This window comes from Phocoena sinus, chromosome 3 (genome assembly GCF_008692025.1).
Source record: "Phocoena sinus isolate mPhoSin1 chromosome 3, mPhoSin1.pri, whole genome shotgun sequence".
NCBI lineage: Eukaryota > Metazoa > Chordata > Mammalia > Artiodactyla > Phocoenidae > Phocoena > Phocoena sinus.
This window is the reverse complement of record NC_045765.1, coordinates 74,074,779-74,100,623: the sequence shown is the minus strand read 5'-3', so window position 1 is coordinate 74,100,623 and position 25,845 is coordinate 74,074,779. Positions and strand designations below refer to the sequence as shown.

At 36.1% G+C, this 25,845-nt stretch overlaps 1 protein-coding gene and 1 pseudogene across 3 annotated transcripts in view; one reads left to right on the top strand and one right to left on the bottom strand.

The window, feature by feature from the left end:
• Window positions 1-25,845, top strand: part of HSD17B4 (hydroxysteroid 17-beta dehydrogenase 4) — a 90,774-nt gene that overhangs the window by 4,368 nt on the left and 60,561 nt on the right. For all 3 annotated transcript variants that reach the window (XM_032627898.1, XM_032627900.1, XM_032627899.1), the window contains exons 2-9: window positions 229-282; window positions 10,941-11,048; window positions 12,991-13,050; window positions 14,530-14,551; window positions 14,658-14,704; window positions 16,174-16,258; window positions 17,350-17,537; window positions 24,144-24,235. In XM_032627898.1, coding sequence (XP_032483789.1) covers window positions 229-282; window positions 10,941-11,048; window positions 12,991-13,050; window positions 14,530-14,551; window positions 14,658-14,704; window positions 16,174-16,258; window positions 17,350-17,537; window positions 24,144-24,235 — 656 coding nt within the window. The remainder of the gene's footprint in view (window positions 1-228; window positions 283-10,940; window positions 11,049-12,990; window positions 13,051-14,529; window positions 14,552-14,657; window positions 14,705-16,173; window positions 16,259-17,349; window positions 17,538-24,143; window positions 24,236-25,845) is intronic.
• LOC116751687 lies at window positions 1,113-1,714 on the bottom strand (annotated as a pseudogene).

Sequence of the window (25,845 nt, the reverse complement as noted above, 5' to 3'; positions counted from 1 at the left end):
AGGTAGAATGATAGGAAATGGTAGGTAGAATAGGTGGAAAATACAGTTTTAAGCTTTCCAGCCCCTCAAAGTAGAAGTAGGTGAAGTAGAGGCTGAGAGTGCCAATGAAGGCTCTACCCTTGTAATGTAATTAATTGTTCACCAGTTACTTTGCAATAGGGATTGAGTTGAGAAAAATTATGCTAACATTTGCTCAACCTTCTGATTTTTTTCTTTTTTTTTCAATAGGATTGGGCCGAGCCTATGCCCTGGCTTTTGCAGAAAGAGGTGCATCAGTTGTTGGTAAGTTGATATATTTTTCTTTTCATTCAGTGGCTAGGAACTAAAATACACAGGTCACAGGTTGAGCCCATGTCTTCACAAGCCAGAGGCCTTTGTATTCACATCAAATAATTTGTCAAGGTCAAATTTCATCACTATTTTTTTCTTCTGCCAACAAAATTTTTTTCCCCGTTGCAGCTAACTTTGTAACTTACTTTTTAAAGTAAACTAGTTTCATAGAATTTGCAACTTAATAGAACTGAGAAAGATGAGCCGACATTCATTATATAACAGGAAATTCTTGAATTTGGTATATTGTGGGCTGTAATTTTTCGATGTAGAAGACTGGTGCAAGATGAATCTTTGTAAGTGTAAATATATTGATAAGGTAAGAAATAAGTGCATGTTCATAACTAAATGTTTGGAATCGGGGAATCCAAAGTATTATTTTTTAAATCTCTTTCATAAAAATTTTTCAAATGGAAGCTTTTATAACAGTTAAAATTTTTTTTAATTAAAGGGGCACTTGCATGAGTTTTATTGTGGGGGGATCAGTTGGAAGATGGTGTATTGAGGAATACACCAAAAGTGGGAGGTTTTAGTAATCTCAGTGGTTTGCCTGATGTACTTGGCAGTTGGTACGGACATAGGAGTGGATTTGTGTACAGCCAAGTCTTTGTGGGGAATATCTAAATGAGTGCGGGGTAGGTACGTAGGGCAGATGTATGGCCCAATATTTATTAATATCTTTCCTGGGCTAAAATTGTTGGCCCACATTGACCTCCCAATCCCAGTTTTCCTACATCTTATCAGGGAATACAGAGAGACAAATTTCTCCCAATTTGTTTACAGAGATGTGTAATAAAATACTGAACAAGCAGCCAGGTTTTCTAAACAAAGAAGACCTAAGCAGGATATTGAATATACTTTTCTTCCTCAGCATATATCTTTTTTTTTTTCATTCATGAGATATTTATTAAAATAACAAATTTAGGGAAAAAAATCAATACAATTGTATACATCATTACTGAAAACTGTATATCATCATACAAAAAAGGATTTTATTTTGGGAAATCAATTCCTAATTTATGGCAGATTTTACTTTCAGAAATAAAACCACAAAACAACACAATCTAATTCAGTCTTAAAGGCTGGCATGCTGAGCAAGGAATGTTCTTATTCTTTGTAGGAGCTCTTTCTTTACACCGTCAGGTACCAGGGCTCTGCCTCTTGGTGTGATTTCAGCCACCAAGTCATCAACAGCAACGTGTTCTAGTCCTTTTTCTTTAATTACCTTTACAGTGTGCCTTCAACTGATCCTTCCAGCCACGTTCAATTAATTTAGCTCTCAGCAACTCTTTGAGGCGTTCTCTTTCTCCAGTTTCTATCAACTTTTGGTTAGTTGCTGCTCTCTGCGCATCTTTGTTCATCTTGCTAACCACACTCTTCGGCTGTCCAGACCTAGCATATATCTTTATGGAAGGGACACAGAGACTTTGGATATTCCTTGTTTAAGGTCATAGCCATTCTCTGTTAATCCAATCTACTTCTTGGGGCAAGGACAAATTTTGATATTGTGGTATTTGGTCAGGGGGTGTATAGTTCAGGCCTTTTTTGCCAGATTTTCCCCAAAATATTTCATGTCAGGGCCTAAAGGCACATGTTGTAACTTTTTTTTTTCCTTTAAAAAAGATATATTGCTATTTATTTATTAATACTTACAACTTTTTATTTATTTACATCTTTTCCACTCAATTCCGTAAATGCAAGTATCTCATTTTATCTTTTGTATCTCCTAAGGGACCTAGAATATTGCCTTTTGTAAAGAAGGGACTTTGTTCATTCGTTCCTTTATTGTTTGATGTAGCCCTTTTTGGGGGGTGGGGTGGGCTGGGGAGTGGTTGGTGTGTCTTTGAGATTGGTTGAATAAATTCCTGCTGTTTTTGTTGTGACGAATTTATAATCTTAGTTTATAAACTTGTTTTGTAAAACCTTTTGCAGCAATATGTGTTTATGTGGATCAGTTTTCCTGTATTTATTACCTTTGAATTTGTTGAACTCAGATTGGAGTTTTTCAGTTCTAAGAAAAAGGTAAACAGGGACAGTGTATCTGTTTATTTTGTCATTGCCTCAGGGATGGTATTGCAGCCAGTGCTTGTGAAAGTCCCAAAAGGCAGAAAATTAGTGTTTTGGGAAAAATATTTGCCAAACTTGGCTGGAGAGCCAGGTTTAGTTTAGTTTAGTTTATGTGAAAATGTAGAACTTTTCACTGATATTTTCTACCACTTTTTAGCCTGTGACCTAGCTGTGAACTTTCTAGGCTACCAATGGGTTTTGTTCTTCCCTAACCACCACTACCCTCTGCTTTAACTTTTTTAAAACACAGATGCCCTGAGTTCAGGTTTTATCATGTGCACTAACATTTCTCCTGCGTTAATTTTGTTCTGGTCAGCATATTTTTACCTGAGTAAGCAAAAAATAGTAAAGAGGAGTAAGCAAACCTAGGATTTATAACATCGGAGTATCTTGTTTGTGGAAAAATTACTAATCAGTTAATCCTATGACTAGCTCAGAGGCCAGTAAGAAGTAAGACCTTAAGAAATGGAGTACCTTGTTTCTCGTATAAGTCAACTTTTACTAGGTTATGCTGAGTTAACAGACAAATCTCAATGGTTTATAATAATAAAGGATAATTTCAGGACTTCCCTGGTGGTGCAGAGGTTAAGAATCCACCTGCCAGTGCAGGGGTCACAGGTTCGAGCCCTGGTTCGGGAAGATCCCACATGCCGCGGAGCAACTGAGCCTGTGCGCCACAACTACTGAGCCTACGCTCTAGAGACCATGAGCCACAACTACTGAGACCATGGGCCGCAACTACTGAAGCCCACATGCCTAGAGCCCATGCTCCGCAACAAGAGAAGCCACTGCAATGAGAAGCCCACGCACCGCAACGAAGAGTAGCCCCCACTCGCCGCAATTAGAGAAAGTCCACTCACAGGAGGGAAGACCCAACACAGCCAAAAATAAAAATAAATAAATAAAATAAATTTATTTTAAAAAAAAAGGGTAATTTCATACCTACCTGACCTTTCAGCTTCTGGTCAGCTGTGTCTCTGCTTTATGTGTCTTAATAATTTCAGGATCCCAGCTGAAGGAGCAACTTTCATCATGGCTGTTCTTCTGGCAGAGGGAAAATAAAAATGGATCCCCTTGGTGTCTCATAAAGCTTCTGTTTAGTAGTGGCGTGTCACTTCTACTCACCTTTCATTGGCCAAAGGAAATCACCTGGCCAAGCGCAAAGTTAAGGGTATCACTTAAGATAGTCTCTTCATGTAAATATGATTGCTGTGTTTTATATTCCATAATATAAAGCATTATGGGAGATTTAAATCTGGATATAAGAACTGCTAAGCCTTTGGCTGATAATTACAACAAGGGACATTTGGTTTCGTACACATTACATCTTTCAAGAAATGTTCGCACCTATCTGAAGGAAATGTTGGGAATGGAATAGGTTTGAGGTTTCCTCAGTAGGTGAGCTGTATCGAGTTCTCTGAATATTAAGTTTTGTCTTGAGGGCGTGAACACAAAGAATATCGAAGTGTTCCAGCAAGGAGAACCTCTTTTTTGGACAGTAAGAAAGGCAGAATGCTTTCTATTCTTGAACTGGAGGAGTAGCACTTTTGGGTAATTGAAACTGCAATCTTTTGAAGTAAGATTGACATGATTTCTTTTCTGTACTGCAGTTGCATAATAACTGGTAAAGATGAGTTACAAGTTCCTGTGGTCTGATGCCAGAGCCTGTGTTTTTAACGGCTGTGTGATCCTGACAGCCAGAAGGTGAACTGCAGTGGGGAAAGTGAATTGTCTTTGAAGTTAGGTCAGGCTATAAATCCTGTTTCTGCTGTCTAATTACATGACCTCTCTGAATATTAGTAGCCACCTTACCTAATAACTTCCAGGATTATGATGGGGATTAAATGACATCAAGAATTAAAACCAAAAAAAAAAAAAAAAAAAAAAAAGAATTAAAACCTTTTGTAAAGGGGGTAAAAAGCCAATAATAGTGACTGTGTGCTGGGCACTGTGCTCAAGTTTATGTCAAAGTGAGCTTAGGGAGCATCCCAGGCTGGAGTGAAGTCATCTAGGGGAACAGAGTGAGAGATGAGAGATCACAGGAGGTCAGGTCATGTAGGACCATTTAGTTCAGAGTAAGGACTGGCTTTTGCCCTGATTGAGATGGGAAGCCATTGGAGAGTGTGGAGGAGCAACATGACCTCATTTAAGGTTTAAATGGCTCATTCTGAGTGCTGTGTGAGGAATAGGTTCTAGGGGAGCAAGAGTGGAAGTGGAGAAGTATGTTGGGCATATTGGAGTTTATTATCCTATTAACTCTTCTTGTCCACACTTGTAATTTTTCATTAAAAAAAAAGAAGTGAAAGCAGAGAGATCTGTCAAGTTATCGCAGTAATCTGCATCAGAGATGGGGGTGATTCAGACAGGTGGTAGGGATGGAGGTGGTGCAAAGAAGTTAAATTCTGGAAACATTTTGAAGGTCGCTATGGCAGGATTTGCTTATTTGCTGATGTGAGTTGAAAGGGAGAGAGAAGGATAAGGTGGTGGTTTACCGAGATAGGAAAGACTGGAGGAGGGCCGGATTCACAGAGAGGGGACATTCCCAGTAGATGTTCAGATGGGGATAGTAGGTAGGCAGTGGGACATAGGACTCTGTAGTTGGGGGGACAGGTTGAAGCTATATAGATCTATTTTCAGTTTCTAGGTGGTATTCAAAGCCAGGAGACTGGATTGGATTACCCGGGTGGTGAGTGCAGATAAACAGGAGATGGGGTCCCAGGACTGAACTCTGGAGGGGACTCAGTCTCTCATTTTCAGTTTCTTCTCCCTTTAAGGAGACCTTTGATGCCTTCTTGTTGTTGAGACAGATTAAGTCCCTTAAATTAAAGGGACCTAATTTAAGACGTTGCTTTCTAAACTATCACAACATTTTGGAGGCCTTCAAATATTTAGATACATTTATGGCCATTCTGGAAAAGACTCTGATGAACTGGGGTGATTGTGTCTTTCTACCAAACAGTGAAAATAGTATGGCAGCTCTGTGTTTTCTGCCTTTTCTTTGGCTGTCAAGAAGCTTAAGGGTAAACCTGACACTGTCCCCAAATAGAGTAACTACCATTAGCATATGCTTTGAGTAGGCTTCTCTTTCTCTGATGTAACGTTTTCTTAATTTTTCCATTTTTTAATAGTCCTTGCACATTTAAGGCACCTTAAATACTTTTTGGTAGCAGTCAGGACATGAACAGAATACAGGAAGAAATCCCCATTGGGCCCACAGCTCTAAAATCAATGAAATGATTCTTAATGCTGTTGTTTGCTGTCGGAAACTTTATCAAAATAGGAGGAAAGGCATCAAGCATAGAAAACAGAAATGTCTGGAAGAACATCCAAGAGATGGTTAATAGCAGTTACCTCTGGGATAAGACAAGGATTAAAGACTTTTTAATCTGCGGGGTTTGAATTTCTTGAAAGCATAAAAAAAAGTAAATAACCTCTCCAAAAAATAAGTACACTTGTAGTACAATATTGCCCATGTCATATATATATATATTTTTTGCGGTACGCGGGCCTCTCACTGTTGTGGCCTCTCCCGTTGCGGAGCACAGGCTCCGGATGCGCAGGCTCAGCGGCCATGGCTCACGGGCCCAGCCGCTCCGCGGCATGTGAGATCTTCCCATACCGGGGCACGAACCCATGTCCCCTGCATCGGCAGGTGGACTCTCAACCACTGCGCCACCAGGGAAGTCCCTGTGTCATCTTTTTATATGCTTCTCAGATTACTCATTGTAAAGGATGTCACAGAATCAATACATATGAAAGTTATTTTGATTTTGTAGATTTGGAAGCACTATTTTACTTTGGAAATAAAAGTCGTTTATAGATATGTCATTGGTAGTGGATATGAATCAGCTGGTGTCAAACCCTTGGATTGAATAAATATATGAACAGGAATATGTGTAAGCACAGTTATAAAGCACTCTTCAAATACAAAGCATTATAACATTACTCTTGATAATTAAATGGCAAGTTAGAAACTGCTATATAAGCAATTTCCCTCACTGAGCTACAGCAAAAAGGGTGAACTTCTTATAGTAAAGTGAAGCAGTAAAGTGAGGGCAGACTTTAAGGGATCTTGAAAATTAGGCAGTGAATAACAGGGTTCCACTGCAGATTTTGAGCAAGGGGATGACTTAGTATAAAGGCTGCCTTTGGGCCATTACCCAGCAACAGTCTGCTGATTGCCTGGAAATATTAAGATTGGAGGCAGAAGACCACCGGCAAGGCAACTGTAGTAATCTGGGCATGAAATTATAGAATAGGAAAGAAATGGCAGTAAACGATTCCTCGAAAGAACTGGAAACTCCTCAGTGCACAAACTATCTACCTTGCGAGCTCAAAGCACCTAGCACAGTGCTGGATACAGAGTGGGAACAGAGTAAACATTTGAAGAATCATAATGAAATTGATGTCAAGCCTTGATGGCTAGTGACATGTGCTGTTCAGAAACGGGAGAAAGGAAAGAGTACCTGGGAAATAACTCACCCAGCAAAGTGATGTTGAGAAGGTGGGACAGTTTGAGGAAGATGATAATCAGTTTGATTTGCATTTTTTTTTCTTTCTGTCAAACTAAAAGTGACATATATTCCCTCAGCTGGTTTAGCAGCCCTGATATCAGGAGACCCAAAGCATGTTTCTTGCTCTAGTCTTTGGAGCCAATAGTCAGGGCTGAAGGATAGCAAGAAAGAACAAGAAAACCAACTTCTGAGAGCAAAGTCCTGTACACAAATAGGATTACTAAAGACAAATCCAGATTTCTCAGTCTGGTTTATGTAACAAAACACTGAAAAACAATGTAAGTAATGCTCATCAAATAATATTAATGCTCCAGTGTTAACCTCTGTTTCTCTTTCAACATTTCAATAAAGGAACTTATGATTTGCAACACATATGATATAGAATTAAAATCTTTTATAAGTAAGGGACACGTACACATCTGTAAGAAAGAAAAGCACCCCAAATGAAATGTGATTTAAGCAGGCAAAACAATAAGAAGTATAAATGACCAATAAGCCCATGAAAATAATGTTACCTTACTAGTGCTCAAAGAAATGTAAATTAAAATAATGAGCTACAACTTGTAATCATTTAATTGTTATACTGAAAAGAATGATGATGTCCAGTGTTGGGAGGATATGGGGAAACAGGCATTGTCACAAACATGGTTCTGTTTTCAGGCTTCGATAGCTGGTAACCTGGTACTTTGTATTTAGGTGTCCATTTACCTATTAGTAGAGTACTTTTACAGGCTCCAAGTGTGTTTTAGAATTCTCTGGATTCTTATATCCCTGCTCTAGTGGTTAGCATATTGCAGGTATTTAGTAAAATCTTGGGGTGGATTTTTAGTAAAAAACCTTATGTAGTCTTTAATAGACTATCCAAGTCATTGATTTATTTAAAATGACAGAAATAGGAAAAAGATTTTACATCTTAAAAAAACCCAAAACTCTTCAGAGCTATAAACTGGATTTTATATGGAAGATTTACAAATATATCACTTTTGGGGATGTTTTGATGGTTTTAGCTGAGAAGACTCTGTCCTTAACTATCATAATCTTAACCATTTTTACTCCCTATTTTAAAGCTATTTGTTTGACTGGGGTGCCTGATTTACTGTTCCTTCTATATTCTCCCCAAGCACATGTGATTTTTTTTTTTTTTTTTTAGTGGAAATAATTAGGATAAAAGAAACTTGTTTGCAGCATTAGAGGAGCAGAATGGTATTGTGGTAGGTCAAAGTTCTAGTCTGAATTTTGCCATTTCATACAGCCTTGGAGCCTGGACAAGCTTTGGAGCCTGGAACAAGTTACATAACCTTTCCTAAACTTTCCTCTTCTGTAAAAATAGGAACAACTGTTTCTGCCAAACTCCTAAAAAGCTGTATGGAGATCAAATGAAGCAGTGTACATAGATGGGTCTTTGAAAATGCAGAGTATATACATACCAGTATAAGGCGGTAATGGTATTTTAAAATATTATTGTGATTAGGATTTTAGTCATATATTTAAGCGGAACAGTGTCACATAGTGTGGATACATTTCTTTTTGTATACAGTCTGTTAACATTGTTGCTATCCAAGCCCTTCAGTGTGTAACCAGTGCTTTTCTAGTTAAGCCTGTAATCCCTGTGGTTTAGCTCTGGTGATAGCAGGATAACTGAGTGGGGTCAGTGTTAAGTTTGTACTCTCTACTCTCAAGACTTGTCTTGAATAAATCTATTCTGAAACTGTTTCACTACACATCATTGATCTCAAAAATTATTTATCCAGTCTTCAGTTCTTAACCTTTGATTGCACTTGGTTGCACTTTGAACAGTTTCCACTTGGGGGTAGTGTTTCATTTCACAATTGAACAATTCTTTCTTAAGTATGGCCTTTGCCAGTTTGCTCTTGAACTTTCCCTTGCTTAGTTAAAAAGGGTCTTAAAAGACTGTTAGCAGCATGTTTTAAAATCTCGATTTTTAAAAATTGTTTCCTGTCATTTGAGTAATTGTACAGAAATAATTAAGAGGAATTTAGTCTTGAGAATCTTAACACTTTTTTTTTTTAATGTCGGATAACGTAAGCCTTTTCCCCATTATTTTATGTCTTTGCGGCATTTTTTATTTACAGTAAGGCTGTTAAGACTATATTGTTAGAAAAAATATATCCCAGTCCACATTTTGAAAAACTCATTTCCTTTAAGCGTAAAAGCACATTAGGCTAGCTTTGCTCGGTATCATCCCTGTATCTCCCTTTACCACCCAACCCCACTTGCAGCCCTCACCCCAGCCCCCGCAAAAGAGAACCATTCTTGAAAAGAAAAAAAAATCTTGTGGGCTTTCTTTTTTCCCCAGTTATGGTAATTATCAATTTGGTAATATTAAGAGACTTTAAATTTTAGTATAAACCTCTATGTCATTTATTAATTAATAATTTTTAAATTCCACACAGTATGTGCAATAACCCTACAAAAATGATCACTTTGCAATGCAAATTAAGTCTTTGTCCCAGGTATTTGTTTTAAATTCTGTTTTTTCCAAGTTATTTGGCATTGATCTATATATCTTTTCATTTGTTTTTGCATGTTATTTTGTAAATAATTAACCTATTGTATAAATTACCTTCGTTATATTATTTAGTTATGTTGGCTTTTCTAAACTTTATGATGCAATTAGTGCATTATTGTAGTTACCACATACTTAACGTTCAGTAGATTATAAACTCTGAGGATAGGCACCATTCTTATACATCTGTAGATTTCTGTAGCTTTCCTTGCAAGTAGTAAATGTGCAATTAATGTTTGTATCTATATAATTGGATATAGGGAGATGTTATGTGGTAAGTGTGGTCAGTTGTTAAACCTATAAATTACATATATGGTATAAATTAGTGACTGAACACATATTAGTTGTGTATGTAAGTTTTGACCTCTTTCAATAAATAGTTTTTATTTCTTTTTTTGGTAGACCATGACACACTATGTTTTATAAAAATTCATGTGTGCTTCTCCAAGAGTTTAATACTGTGCTTGTTCTGTATCACCATTCCTGTAAAGAAAGTCTTTCTTGACATGGAGAAGATATTTCACATTGTGTATTTAACCTTTCTTTGTTTCTTTTTTTTTTTAAATTATGGTAAGAACATTTAATATGAACATTTAACAAATTTTTAAGTGTGCAATGCAGTATTATGAACTACAGGCACTATGTTGTGTGGCACATAAGATCTCTAGAACTTAATCATCTTGCATTATTGAAACTTTATGCCCACCGATTAGCAACTCCCCATTTTCTCCTCCCCCTAACCTCTGCAACCACCATTCTACTCTCTGATTCTATGAGTTTGACTATTTTACGTACTTTGATGTAAGTGGAATCATGCAGCATTTGGCCTTCTGTGACTGGGTTACCATATTATCTGCAAGGCTCATCCATGTCGTTACATATTGCAAAATTTCCTTCCTTTTTTAAAGACTGAATAATAGTACATTGTATTTATGTACCACATTTTCTTTATCCATTTTTATCTGTCAGTTGATATTTAGATTATTTCTACATCTTGGCTGTTGTGAATAGTGCTGCATTGAACATTTGGAGTGCTGTTATCTCTTTGGTTGCTGATTTCAATTCTTTTGAATAAACACCTGGAAGTGGGATTGCTGGATCGTGTGGCAGTTCTATTTTTAATTTTTTGAAGAATGTCCATACTGTTTTCCTGTGTATTTAATCTTAAAAGTGATCTTTAGGTTTTTTTCTTTTCTTTCTTTTTGCTAAAAGTGGGTTGAATCATGGTATTTTTCTTTCCAAAAAAGGAGAAGCATTGCACAGTTAAAAATTTCATGACATGAACCTGTGTTTAAATATTTTTGCTGCTTCATATCTGTATTTAAAAGCAAAGAGGCATGTTTTGAAAGTACGTATCTCATGGTGTGTTCAGTAAGATGGGAATATGGTAATAAGGAATTAGGAAGATGACTGAAGAAATACACTAATAATATAATTTCATTTCCAACTCATATTTTTAAGGTCTAGAACTGAATTCTTATTTGTTTATTTTTGCATTGCAGTGAATGATCTAGGAGGGGACTTCATGGGAGTTGGTAAAGGCTCCTTAGCTGCTGATAAGGTTGTTGAAGAAATAAGAAGGAAAGGCGGAAAAGCAGTGGCCAACTATGGTACAGTATTTGAGAGAACTATACTGCTTCTTTTATATTTCCTCAACTAATGCTGTTTCTCATGTTAATAATTATTGAGTAAATATCTTGGCATTCTAGTATAATTATGAAATTAGATTTTATCTAAGTCTGCCAAAGATGTTTAGTGACGTATTTTTTAAACTTTTGATGTAGATTATTTTATGAGTCTAACTTTTATTCAGTTGTTTATTTAATATTTTTAATAATGAGCACATGATATAATCAGTATATTACTGTAGATGTGGATATGAATATGCTCTTTTTTTGAAAGACCTGTCTTAGCTAAAAGGTCTTATGTGTTTCTTCAGAGTTCTTCTTTTTAAAATTGCTTTTAAAAAAAATTTCTTAAAGTAATATAGTGTAAGAAGTGAAGTGCCCCCCTTCTGTACCCAGCCTTCATATTCCATTCTGCACAGGTAATCATTGCTGTATGTAACTTTCTTATCTTTATGAAAATGTAAGAGTCAAAGTTAGGCATTAAAAATAAAGAAAAAATAACGACAGCAAATACAACCTTTATGTTTGATGTATTGATTCTAATAGTATTTGTAAGGAATCTTCTTGAATAGATTTACTTTAAAAAGATAGTGCTTACTGACTTTTCTGAAAATTAGATTGTTTTTATGGGCCAGGGAGAAAATTAGATTGCCAATGACTTTATTCTGAAATTTTAGAGGAAAGGAAATAGGCTATGATTTGTTTTGAGAGTTCAAGGGAATAATGAGACAGACATTTTAGTATCTTATTTCCACATTGAGAGTCTAGAAAAATGTTTTCAACTTAAAAAAAATTTCTGGGGTTTTAAAATCTATTTTGTAAAGATAAAGATTTCGGATTCTCTTCCCTGCCCCTCACTTTTGATATTCAACCTGTATCAATCAGGATTCAGTCAAGAAAACAGAAGCCCCTCTCGGTTTTCCAAGTGTGAAGGGTTTTATACAACGAATTAGAGACTTACCATTGGAAGGTCTGGGCAGGTGCATGTCAGGGAAACTGTTGATGACCGTCTCAGCCTGTGGCAGGTGGTTTTCAAGAGCTCACCTAGATGTGCTGTCAGTCTCACATCTGCAGCCTGCTCACAAGATTGCCTGCATTTACAGTCTCCTCCTACTTTTCCTCCCTTTAATCGAGTATCTCTTTTTGGCAGATCTAACTCAGGACCTTATGGGTCCCAGGGAAGGGACCTGGCTCCCCCTGTGATTGCAGAGGAAGTAGAAAGAGGCAGTGGTGATGTTGAGTTGACAGCTGACCATTTGACACACAGCTCTGGGGATATGAGCCCTTCTCCTGGGCTGATTAGCAGAAAATAACAAATCCATAATATTTCATTGAGCTTTACTTTTTGTAGTTAGTATTACAAAAACAGTAGGTTTGTTTTCCAAATGTAATGATACAGAATTGAACATGCTTTTTCAAATTAAACACGCTCCTTCTTCCCTCTCTCTCAAAGTCTCATTTGCATCCTTAAGGGGAAGTGCTTATGTGGCTATTTAAAATTCAATAGAAATGAAATAAAATAGAATATTCCATTTGTCATACTAGCCACATTCCAGGCCACATTTCAGTAGCCACATGTGGTTCGTGGTTACCGTATTAGTGCAGAAATAGGGCATTTCCATCTTCACAGAAAGTTCTATTGGACCGTGGTATATTGTATATTATTTGTCAAATACTTCTCATTTACCCCCTCTCTTTTTTTTTTTTTTTTGTAGGTTAAAGGATTGTCTTAGGGACTGAATTTCTTTTGTAACATGTATCATTTATATTTTAGTTTTTTATGTGCCTGCAATATGAATGTATTTTCCTTGGAAACAGGTTCTGTTGAATGAATAGTATCTGTCATGTGCTCTGAGCCACAGAATCTAGAAGTCATTTGTAAGGGATATTACTGAAGTTTTGTCCTAATTTCCCTTTCCCTCAGATTCAGTGGAAGCAGGAGAGAAGGTTGTGAAGACAGCACTGGATGCTTTTGGAAGAATAGGTAATGTTTCTTTGCATTTATGGTACTAACAGAGCAGCTTCTACCTTTCTAATGAAATATTTTTTATTTCCCTTTTGTTTATTAAAAACTCATTTTTGGTAATCAAATTTTTAGATTTGTTTTAAATTTTAATTTTTTTTTTTTTGCGGTACGCGGGCCTCTCACTGTTGTGGCCTCTCCCATTGTGGAGCACAGGCTCCGGACGCGCAGGCTCAGTGGCCATGGCTCATGGGCCCAGCCGCTCCGCGGCATGTGGGATCCTCCCGGACCGGGACACGAACCCGTGTCCCCTGAATCAGCAGGTGGACTCTCAACCACTGCGCCACCAGGGAAGCCCCCAATTTTTTTTTTTTTACATACCCTAATCTTATTCCACAGAGGGCTTGAGGTGACAGTTTTTATGCATGTATGTGTTGAGTTTGTTTTATATTTTTTTGTACTTTAAGAACCTTTAAAAAAACTTGTAAGTATTTTCTAAGTTTCCTTTTTATAATAATTTAATCATACCCCAAATATATTTAGAAAATAAAAAATAAATCAGTATTTTGGCAATAGAAGACCCAGTGGAATATTTTAGATAATTATAATGATTCAGATTAAAATGATTCAGTATCTTGCAAATTAAGATGAATTATATAAAATAAAAATCTTCATTTTTAAGAAGCATTTCAAATATATTGTTTAATTTTTCTGACTTAGTCCCATACATTGTTAGTAAAAGGTTATTGGATTACTAGAGGGAAACTACTGCAGATAAACCCAACATGTTTATAATCTGAAAAATGTTAATTTTTGTAGTTTGAATGTGTTCCCCTCCCTCCCCCTTTTTTTGGTCTAGCGTATATATGTTTCTAGATATATTTGGTTGAGCTTATGAGAGACGTGTTCACATAGTGTCTGACACAGGGATAGAGACCACAAAGTTTTGAAGTCATAAGGTGAAAATAGCCACAAGATGGTGGTTGAACCTTAAGAAACAATCCCTTTTTTTTTTATAGTGAGAATGCAGTTATGTATTAAGATAGGCCATCAGTTTCTAACTCTAATGGTTTCCTTTCTGGGCTTTTGACCTTTGAGTGGCAAGGAAAAATCTTTTAACTTTCCCAGTGAATTTTGAAGTTAATTGAGGGATGCCTTACGATTACCACTGAGTTCTAAGAACCTAAGAGTTGTGTGACTGCTAATTCTGTAAATAAGCTCACAGAATTTTGGCAGAAGGTAGAGGTGGAAACATTTAGGTATGTAGACTTGAGAGGAAAGCACTGATATAATGGGGTATTTATTGTGCTTTTGTGAACCAGATTTTGTTTTGCTATAGGTATAAAATTTTGTTCTGCTAGCACTTGTTACCTATTATATCTACTTTTCCATGAGCGGGGGGCAGGCAGGGAACACTTTTGAAAGAAATGTGAGTTGTAAGCAAAGGCAAATTAATATGCTTGCTTTTATATTTGTGACTTGAATATTTTTATATTGTAGATGTTGTGATCAACAATGCTGGGTGAGTATTTCTTTTTAAATTTCCAATAAAGTAATGTACATGCAAACTTTTTTTTTTTTTAAGTGTTGACTTTCTCTTCTCAACATACGTAATATCAATTTTTTAGAATTTTGAGGGACCGTTCCTTTGGTAGAATAAGTGATGAAGACTGGGGTAAGTTATTTTAAATATATGTTCTCTGGAACATACTTATCCATTTAGCCTTCTAATATTTGATATATTTATACACTTAAGGAAAAGCTTGCTTCTACCTATTTTTGCTTCTGCTAATATAAGTGATGAATAAGCTTTAAAACTGAAAATGAACAGTTGGCAGAAAAGGCTTTTGTGACTTTCGTCTGTTTCCCTTTTTCTCTTTGAGAGATTGTCAGCATTTTCTTGCAGTATTAGCTGTTTCTAACAGCCTTTTGCATGCTTGTCTGGCTGTATGATTCTTATTTCAAGAGCAAGAGCAGGCTATGGAAGAGAGTCTGAGGCACTAAAAATGATGGAGATCGGAGAAGTGGGTGGGAAAAACCTAGATATAATTTTGAAACTTCTAATAAGTAGGAAAAATTTCCATTAGGAATGTCATGTTGGAAAGATTGAGTTTAGATGATGAACAATCACAGTTATAAAATTTTTTTATCCTGTTTGCTCTTTTTTGCCCTTACTTTCACTGGCTATCAGAACTAAAACAAGCATTGGTGGCTGAGATGGTGGCAGGCATAGTAACTGAGATGAATTACATCATTGTTTATAGAGTGTGTTTCTGGGAAATATTGCCAGAAGTTCTTTTGGAAGAAGCAAGATATCTTTCTGACTTAGAAGTAAGCAAAGACAGGCTTTTAGTTTCCAATTCCCTTACAATAACTGAAGAAAAAAAGGAGCTGAGAAAGATAGAATTTGTTGGCAGAGGAGACTTAAGCTGGTGCTTTGCTTTGAGCTCTCATGGGGCTGGAGTGTGTCCTCTTCTGGTTTCATCAGAGTAAGATTAAATCAAGAGTTGTTTGTTTATCTGAATCATCCTCCAAGTTGTCTGTTCATTAGATTGACATTTCAGAAAGCAGGCTTCTCTGTCTCTCTTTTTCCCTCTTCCCCTCCCCCTCTTTCCTACACCTCCATGCCCCAACCCCCAGCTCTCTCAAACTCATTTGCAAATCCTGTTAAAAATAGGGATTTAGGGATATACTGAACATTTTATAAACATTTCTTGATGAAGAACTGAGTGGTTTTTGATTATGCTTTAACTCATGTTTGTGTTGAGTCCCAATTATATATGTACAATTCTTGGTTATTTGTATTAAAGAATTTTTATATAAAATAGGCAAAAATTAAAGATGGCATTGTACTTAGATGTGCATAGGCATCGTATTTAGGTGGCATTGTATTTATGATAAAGTTAGCTATATTAGATAATATTCTAATCATAAATTATAGGCAAAATGGGTATGAATTATTGGTTGGTTATGTAACTGGAACTAAAGCTAAAATGATTACTCGGAGTGCAATGTGACAATAGTTGATTTTGAATGCTAGGTATAAAATGAACATCTTTGTATAAGTAAGTCATTGCTTATGTTGATTCTGAGATAGCTCTGTCTAAATTTGACAATATTCATGATAAAAATTTCTTATTTTAGATATCATCCAGAGAGTTCATTTGTGGGGCTCATTCCTGGTGACCCGGGCAGCGTGGGATCACATGAAGAAACAGAAATTCGGAAGGTAGAGTTGTATGTGGCTGTCAAGGGGGATTGGAGATGCCGTGTGTGGGTTCTTATGTACAGAGGAAAAGAATTGCTTTGACGTTGAAAAATACACCTTCAGATATGCACAGGCTTTTTAAATGTAGTTTTGGCAGATGCCTCCCCGTTACACTGGTGTCAGTCATAGATTAACGAGCTGGACAACTTAGTATTTCTTTTTACCTCCTACTTTTCATTATTAATGGTTCTCCTGCTATTCTCTGATATTTTAGCAGTACAAACATTGAGGATTCAGCAGTACTTTATTCTCTAACCCAAATATCATTTTTTGTGTCCAGTGACCAACTGGGGAGAGATGAGTGGATGTTTTCTACTAGCTGGCACTGGTCAGACATGAGTTAGTCTTTGTAAACTAGGAACGGTAAGACTCTTATAGTTGCGTCTGTGTGACTCAGACGTGGCAGACCTAGTAAGTGGCCCCATGCGCTCTAATGTAAAAGTTATTCCTGTTAACTTAGGGTTCACACGCATCTACTAGATGTAAATTGCGTGTGATAGCTGTTCTTATTGGAGAGTTCTAGTATATCCTGATACTAGCAGTTTCTGAAAGTAAATGATAGGATTTACTTGTTCTACTAAGTAGAGTAAGTGAGATTAGGTCAGGTTATGAGATGGTATTGTTTTAATATGAGGCATTTAATATTATCCACAAAGGGAAAGGAGCAAAGTGATGAGGACTAAAGAATTAGAACTTCATGATCTAATACTTCTTACTAAAATTTTAACTTGTAAATTGGCAGTTTATTTTGTGTTTATAAATACTTATTGTTTTCAGTAGATAATGAATATACATTCTTACACTTGAATTCATTTGATACTGACCAGGGATTCTTTCTAAAACAATAAAATCTTGCAGTTGAATTTTGAGAGATTGCTTTTATTATTTATATTAATTTAGATATATGAATCATGACTTTAAGAACCTAATGGCAGTATACAGAGTTGCTTTTGACGGATATAATAGTAATGAAAAAGAAAAAAAAATGCTTAGAGTTGCAACGTTATCAAAATATAGAAAAGAGGATGGTGAGAGATTGATTTTCCTTTTAGGATCATCATGACTTCATCGGCTTCAGGAATATATGGTAACTTTGGCCAGGCAAATTATTGTGCTGCAAAGCTGGGTCTTCTGGGCCTTTCAAATTGTCTTGCAGTTGAAGGCGAGAAAAGCAACATTCATTGTAACACTATCGCCCCTACTGCTGGATCACGGTTGACCCAGAACATTTTGCCTGATGGTAAGTAGTTTAGATTTTTTTAATGCTGTTCCTCACATACCTGTGTGGTGTGAGCTTTGTAAAAGTATTTAATTTTTTGAGTAGCTAAAAGAATTTCCTTACAATTTAAAAAAGCATTATGTGTAGTTTATGTTCATTATAGAAAATTTAGGACAGCACAAACAAACAGAATATGACCCATAATTCTACCACACTGAGATAAACTTTCTCTTTGTGTAGGTAGACATACATACACTTTTTCTTTACAGAATGAGGTAATAGCATTCTTACTGTTTTATAATAATAATTATTTAAAACAATTAATAGATTATGTTTTTTAGGGCAGTTTTAGGTTTATAGAAGAATTGAACAGGTAATAAAGAGAGTGCCCGTATACTCCTCCTCCCACCCAGTTTTACGTCAGTGTGCTACATTTATTATAATTGATGAACCAGTATTGATCAATTTTTATTTATTTATTTGGCTGCATCGAGTCGTTGAGGCATGTGGGATCTTTCGTTGTGGTGCGCGGGCTTTTCTCAAGTTGTGGCATGTGGATTTTCTCTCTCTAGTTGCGGCACATGGGCTCCAGGGTGCGTGGGCTCTATATTTTGTGGCACACTGTCTCTCTTGTTGAGGCATGTGAGCTCGGTAGTTGGGGCACCCGGGCTTAGTTGACCCTCAGCATGTGGGATCGTAGTTCCTTGACCAGGGATCGAACCCGCATCCCTGCATTGGAAGGCGGATTCTTTACCACTGGACCACCAGAGAAGTCCCTGATTGATTATTATTAACTATAGTTAATAGTTTACTTTAGGGCTCGCTCTTTAGGTTGTATGATTATATGCGTTTTCACAAATGCATGATGTTATGTACCCATGATTATAGATCATACAGAATGGTTTCATTCTAAAAATCCCCTGTGTTCCATCTCTTCATCCTCTCCTCTTTTTCACAAATGTCTGGGAGGATTGAAGCTCATTTCTTTCTATCACTACATAATATTACATGGTATGTAGGTGCCACAATTTTTTTTTTCATTCACCTATTGTGGAACATTTTGATTGTTTCCAGTTTTTGACAGTTGTGAGTGAAGCTGCTATAAACATTCATGTGCAGGTTTTTGTGTGGACGTAAGTTTTCAACTCATTTGGGTAAATATTAAAGAGGATAATTGCTGGATTGTATGGTAAGACTATCTTTAGCTTTGTAAAAATTTCCAAACTGTCTTCCAAAATGCCTGTATCGTTTTTCATTCCCACTAGCAGTGAAAGTTCTTGTTGCTCCACATCTTTGCCAGCATTTATTATTGTTAGTCTTTTGCATTTTAGTTCTTTTAATAGGTGTATAGGGTATTTCATTGTTTTAATTTGCAGCTCCCTAATGACTTATGATGTTGTGCATTTTTTTCCTGTGCTTATTTGCCATTTATTTGTCTTCCTTGATGTTTCTGTTCTTATTTTTTGCTCATTTTTAAATTGGGTTCTTTGTTTTCTTTTTTTGGGGGGGGTTCTTTGTTTTCTTGTTGTTGAGTTTTAAGAGTTCCATGAATATTTTGGAAACAAGTTCTTTATCAGATATGTGTTTTGCAAATATTTTTTCCCAGTCTTTAGCTTATTTTTTTATTCTCTTTAGTCTCTTTCACTTTTTTTTTCGCCCCCCCACCCAGGTTTATTGAGATATAATTTAGTCTCCTTCACTTTTGAAGGATAATTTCACTGGGTACAGAATTCTGGGTTGGTAATTTTTTTCTTTTAGCACCTGAAATCTTTCACTCCACTCTTCTTTTGCTTACATGGTTTCTGAAGGAGAGTCTGACATAATTCTTCCCTTGTTTCTTTATGTATAAGGTATTTTTTCCCTCTGTGTTCCTCCAAGATTTTCTCCTTGTTTTTTTCTGCAGTTTGAATATAGTATGCATAACAATAGGTGTAGATTTTTGGCAATATTCTACTTGATGTCTTCTGAGCTTCCGGGATCTGTGATTAACTTTGGAAAATTCTCAGCCATCACTACTTAAAATATTTCTTCTGTTGTTTTCTTTTTTTCTTCTACTTCTGGTATTACCATTATGTGCCTGTTCTTTTTATTTTAATTAATTAATTGATTAATTTATTTGGTTGGGCCAGGTCTTAGTTGCAGCAGGTGGGCTCCTTTAGTTGCAGCACGTGTACTCCTTAGTTGTGGCACGCAAACTCTTAGTTGTGGCATGCAGACTCTTAGTTGCAAGATCTAGTTCCCTGGCCAGGGATTGAACCCGGGCCCCCTGTGTTGGGAGTGTGGAGTCTTAACCGCTGTGCCACCAGGGAAGTCCCAATATATCTTTTGTAATTATACCACAGTTCTTAGATATTCTATTCCCTTTTATTTTTTTGTCCTTTTTTCTCTTTGCATTTCATTTCAGTTTGGGAAGTTTCTATTGACATATATTCAAATCAAGCTTACTGAGTTTTCTTTTTTCATTTCAAAATGTTTTATATATATATATACATATATATATGTATATATATATATATATATATATATATTTTTTTTTTTTTTTCCCTGCGGTACGTGGGCCTCTCACTGTTGCGGCCTCTCCTGCTGCGGAGCACAGGCTCTGGACACGCAGGCCCAGTGGCCATGGCTCACAGGCCCAGCCACTCCACAGCACGTGGGATCTTCCCGGACCAGGGCATGAACCTGTGTCCCCTGCATCGGCAGGCGGACTCCCCACCACTGCGCCACCAGGGAAGCCCTGTTTTTGTTTTTGAGCATTTCCTTTTGATTTTTTTAGCATTTACTTCTGTCTGCTTACAGTAGTCATCTGTTCTTGTAAGTTGTCCACTTTTCTCCATTAGAGCCCTTAGCATGTTAATCACAGTTACTTTAAATTCCTAGTTTGATAATTCCAAAATCTCTGCTATATTTCAAGCTGGTTCTGAGGCTTGCTTTGTTTCTTCAGCCTGTACTTTTCTTGCCTTTTAGCATGCCTTGAAATTTTTGTTGAAAACAGAACATGATGTATTGGGGTAGTAGAAAGTGTGGTATTCAGAGCTTTATTGTGAGGTTTCATGTTTATCTAGCTAGGAGTTAGGTTGCATTTATTGGTTGCTGTAGCTGTTGGTGTCAGAGGCTACATTTTCCTCTCTGTCATTGTTTTTGTGTCCCCTGTTGTCTTTGGGTTTCCCTAGGTACTCTGTGTTTGCAGCTCTCTCAGTTGTAATCCACTGTTGTTATACTGGAGCCCTGTTGAAGTGGCTGTAAATTATGGTGAGGGGAAGTGTTCTATAATCTTATGATTAAATCCCCATGTTTTTTAGCAGGTCAAAGTCTCTGGACTCTCACCTTCAGTAGAGTTTTTTAACCTTTTTTTTTTTTTTATCCCCTTATTTGAGACAGGAAAGCTAGATGGGTTCCACTAGTCTAATTGCTCTTCCCTTAAGTCAGATAAGGCTCTGGTAGCTTCCCTTGAGGATAGGCCTTTGTTAAGGAGAACAGAATGCTCTGGGCATATTTCAAAATGATTTTGTTTTATTGATTTATTTTGTTACCCTCTCCCTTTTTCTCTGTAACATTTCAAAGCAAATCTTAGATGTTGCATCTCACCTAATAAATACTTGGAAATGTGTCTCTAACAGATATGGACATTGTAACCACACTGCCAATATCACACCAAATAAAATAATTCATTAACATTGTCTAATACCAAATTTATATGAAAACTTCCTCATTATCTAAAAAATATCTTTTTAGAGTTAGTTTATTCCACAGTGATCTAAACAAGGTTCACAGTCGTTTTGTTACTGTATCTCTTAAGTTTTATTTAACATATAATAGCTCATTCTCCTTTTTAAAAAAGTGCCAATTATTTGTGGAAGAAACTGCGAGTTCATTTGTCCTGAAGACTATTCCTCATTCTTGATTTGGATTGCCTTTGCACTTTTGTGGAAAATCAATTGACCATGTATGTATGTGTGGGTCTATTTCTGGATTGTCTGTTCTGTTGTATTGATCTATGGGCCTGTCCTTTTACCAATACCATGAAGTTTTAATTACTATAGTTTTACAGTAAGTCTTGAAATCAGGTAATGTGAGTCTTCCAACTTTGTTCTTTGAAAACATGAAATACAGAGTTTTAAATTTAAAAATTTAAATGTATGATTGAGAGCCAATGCTTATTTATTTAGTTATATAATAAATAGAATACTTGACTGGTGGAAAACTGTGTACCGTTTTTGATACTCCTGGTTTTAACATATTTCTAAAAAGAAAATATCTATAATACTTTAAAAGTAGTTTCTGTGAAACAGTACAAAACAGTTGATGAGTGAAATTACTTTAGAATTAGCTACTTCATGGCACACAAATGCTTTTTCACAGTACCATTTCACTTTCCACGTTTGAGCTAACGTTCATTTTAGAACTTGGAATTTGTAATACCAAACAAGTATGTACTTGCTAGCTTTTCCTAAGAGCTGTGCCTAACCAGTTTGCTTTAGTGTAGAATAGCTATTTGTACCTGAGATCTAATTTTTTTCCCTTTTCTTTTGTCAACAGGGCCATTTAAAAAAGTCCCTTATTTTAAAAACTCTTATACTCTCATATCTTATTGAAGGAATTCTTGTTAAAGAACTGGATTATTTAAGTATAATACTACATACATATGCACAACAGTGTAGGTTACTGGCAAGAAGTAAAGCATCAAAATGTAATGCATAGGGGCTTCCCTGGTGGCGCAGTGGTTGAGAGTCCGCCTGCCGATGCAGGGGACGCGGGTTCGTGCCCTGGTCCGGGAGGATCCCACATGTCGCGGAGCGGCTGGGCCTGTGAGCCATGGCTGCTGAGCCTGTGCGTCCGGAGCCTGTGCTCCGCAACGGGAGAGGCCACAGCAGTGAGAGGCCCGCGTACCGCAAAAAAAAAAAAAAAAAAAAAAAAAAGTAATGCATAGTCATGAACTCACTGCGCAACCCAAGAATTGGAACATTACTTGCATCTAACTTTATACCTTCTATTCTATTCCTCTGCTTCATGCCAAGAGACAACCACTATTTAGAATTTTAGGCTTATCATTTCTGTGCTAGACTCCTACCTAAGTCACTTTTTGCCATTGGCTGTAGACTTTCTTGGGGAAGCAGCAAGTTTTCAAGAAAATATTGAAAACTTCAGCTTTTAAATTTGCTTTCCTTTGAGAATGTAACTTCCATTAATTTTGACCTCTAGAGATGTTAAGTCACTGTTTAATGTAGTATCTTTTATGCCCACCAAACCCTAGTCTAGTGAAAGATGTTTGGAGAATAAGATATACTTTAGACAAATAATTTAATCTTTCTGGACCTGCTTTCTCTTCTGTAAAAGAAGAGAGTTGTTACAGATCATTTTTAAAAGCCCTTCAGATTCTGAATTTCTGTTATTTTAAATTTTGGTATTTATTACTTGTTTAGAAAAAGCTGAAAATTTATTTTGCCTCAGCATTTTTCCTCTTTTCCTCTGAAATATTAACTTACAGGCTGTTAAAGGAATTATTTGTTAAAGAACCAGGTGTTAAGAGTAATGTGTGGAGACATTTGCAATTTCTTTTCTCCCTTTGAAATATATTTGAAAAATGGAAAGTCATATATGTGACTTACATGTTTCTTACATGAAATGAAACATAATCTTAGGATGAATACTCATGAACTAACTTCCCAAGCTGTATTAGTTATTTACTGCTGTGTAATAAATTACTTCAAATTTTGTGGATTCAAACAACAAGTATATATTATGTCACAGTTTTTGGGGTCTCAGGAATAGTGTAAAGTGAAAGGTTTTTAGAGCTGCTCTTTAATTTACAGGGACTGTAAATGTCATCTTTGTCATTTTAAAATATAAAACTATATTTTGCCCCTTCACAGTTAAAATTTACATTTATTTGATTCTTTAAAGATTATAAGATGTATTTACAAATCGTGTCTCATTTGAGCCTTGCAACAACTTAGTAGAATAGGCAGGTAACGCATTTTAATTACCATCTTACAGATACGGACACACGTCCAAGAGAGTTGAGTGCTGTGCTCAGTGCCCTAAATTGCCTACATGGCAGGGCCAGCAGTAAAATCTAGGTGTTCATGCTCTTTGTGTAGTACATTTCTGCTCTGTTAAGTTGCTCACAGAAAGTATGCAACAGGAAAATAGTTCTTACACTTTGTGACTCATCAGTAATGGTTGCAAGGTCCATTTTACATCATCTTACTGTCATTACAGTTGTCAAAGCTGTTTTGTACTGTTCTAGCTTCTGGGAGAGCAAAATAGTTTTGGGAATGAATGGTACCTAAGTTCATTATGCTATGTATGCCTTTGCTCACCAGTCTTTGCCAAGGCAGCTTTAACATGTCTTCTAAACTGTACGTTACCCATCTTGGAAAGGTATATCTGATGCCTTCTATGTTAGAAGCCTGAATGTCTCCATTGGGATGAAAAGATTCTTCTAAAAGCCTTGGATGTTCATACTAATTAATTATGTATATCTAATTTTTTTCTTGTTTATCTAAAAAGTCTCTGAACCTATAATTTTATAAGTGAGGAATTTTCAGAAAGTAAAATGATTGATTGAATATGTATATATTCTTGTTGATAGATTTTTTTTTTTTTTTTGGCTGTTTATTTCAGATCTTCTGGAAGCTCTGAAGCCAGATTATGTGGCACCCCTGGTCCTTTGGCTTTGCCATGAGAGTTGTGAGGAAAATGGTGGCTTGTTTGAGGTATTCTGCACCTTTGCACTTTCTCCCAAAGCAATATTTGTGTAATTAAATATAAAAAAGTGATTCAAAAATTAGTGTTTTCCAATTGTTCACATTTGTAAAAATCTGCATCAGTTGGTATCACTTGTATATTTTTTAATATTATGTATATGTTATAACTAAGGAACAAGTATGACTAATGTCCTTTTTTGAGAAAGTAACAGCAACTTTGTAAATTGTTCTTCCCTAGTTCTTCATTTCTGATATTCTTGTCAAATGAAAATGTGACTGACTGGTTTGATGTGTTTAGTCAGATACAGAGAGTCTCATTTGGTTAGAGATGCTGAGTAGTAAAGTGGAAGGACAGAGGTGATGGTTTAAAGTCAGCCAGGCCAGGTTTTGATTTCTTGCTCTGGTAATTGCTGGCTCGCTGGAATATTGTACAAATTAACCTCCCTGAGTTTTAGTTTTCTTGGGGTTTTGTTGTGAGAGCTGGAGATCATATTTTTAAACTCTTAGCATACAGAGCAGTCACCCCTCAATTTTAACTATTATATCAGTATAGCAGGAATTCAGTCTGGGTATGATAGATCAGTAAACACAACTTATTATTTGTATTAACTTTAAAAATAAACTTTGCTGTTTCCCTGTTGCAAAGCTTTACATGTTTGCTATAAAAATAAAAACCACACATAATCCTACCATCCAGTGAGGTTCAGTTTTCACTCTATAATCAAAGTCCCTTTAGATCTCCTTATGCTGACTTATACATTTTTTAGTCCTCATTTGAGTTTGATCTCTTTTTTCTTTTCTAGCATGAACTGTTATATTTTAGACCACCCCCCTTTATTTGATTCTCTGTGGTAATATAATAATAAACCTGTTGCATGTGGAATACATGACATCCAAAGATATTTCTTGGTAGCAAAATTACCTGGCTCGGTTTGAAGTGAATGATATATATTAGCCTGATTTATTTGAATAAAAAGCTGTTTAGTAAATGAAAAACAGTCTACATATGTCTGTGCAGAGATAGGTGCCTCTGCTTTCTTAATCACAGTCGTTGATTGTGAATTGTGGAAAATTAGAGGTGGAAAGAACTTTACAACTCTAGATTTACAGAAGAGAAATTTAATAATATCAAGCCATGTGGAGCTCAAAATTTGGTCTGCCTGTCTTTTTATCTCATTAAGGAATTTTTAAAAAATTCTTTGTCTTTTACATTTATGTTTGTTATTAATTCTGTGAACAAAAATAATATATGCTTTTGTAGAAAACTTCAAATATATAGGGGAGTATATAGAGGAAAATAAAAATCACCCACATTACCACTATCGAGAGATAACTCCTATTAATATTTTTGTGGATATTCTTTTCCAGTCTTTTATTAGATGTGCATTTTACACAAATAGGCTTTTTTTTTTAGATATACAGTTTACACACACCCCCAAACATACACAGATAACTAGGATAATGCTGTAGATGAAGTTTTGTGTGTTGTTCTTTTATTTTACTATATTGTGAACATTTTTAGTAAGGGACATTTGCTGTGTGAGATTGAGTACAAAATACAGTAAGAGAGGTGTGTAATATCCTGACTTAAACCCTGAATGTAAATTAACACTTTGTTT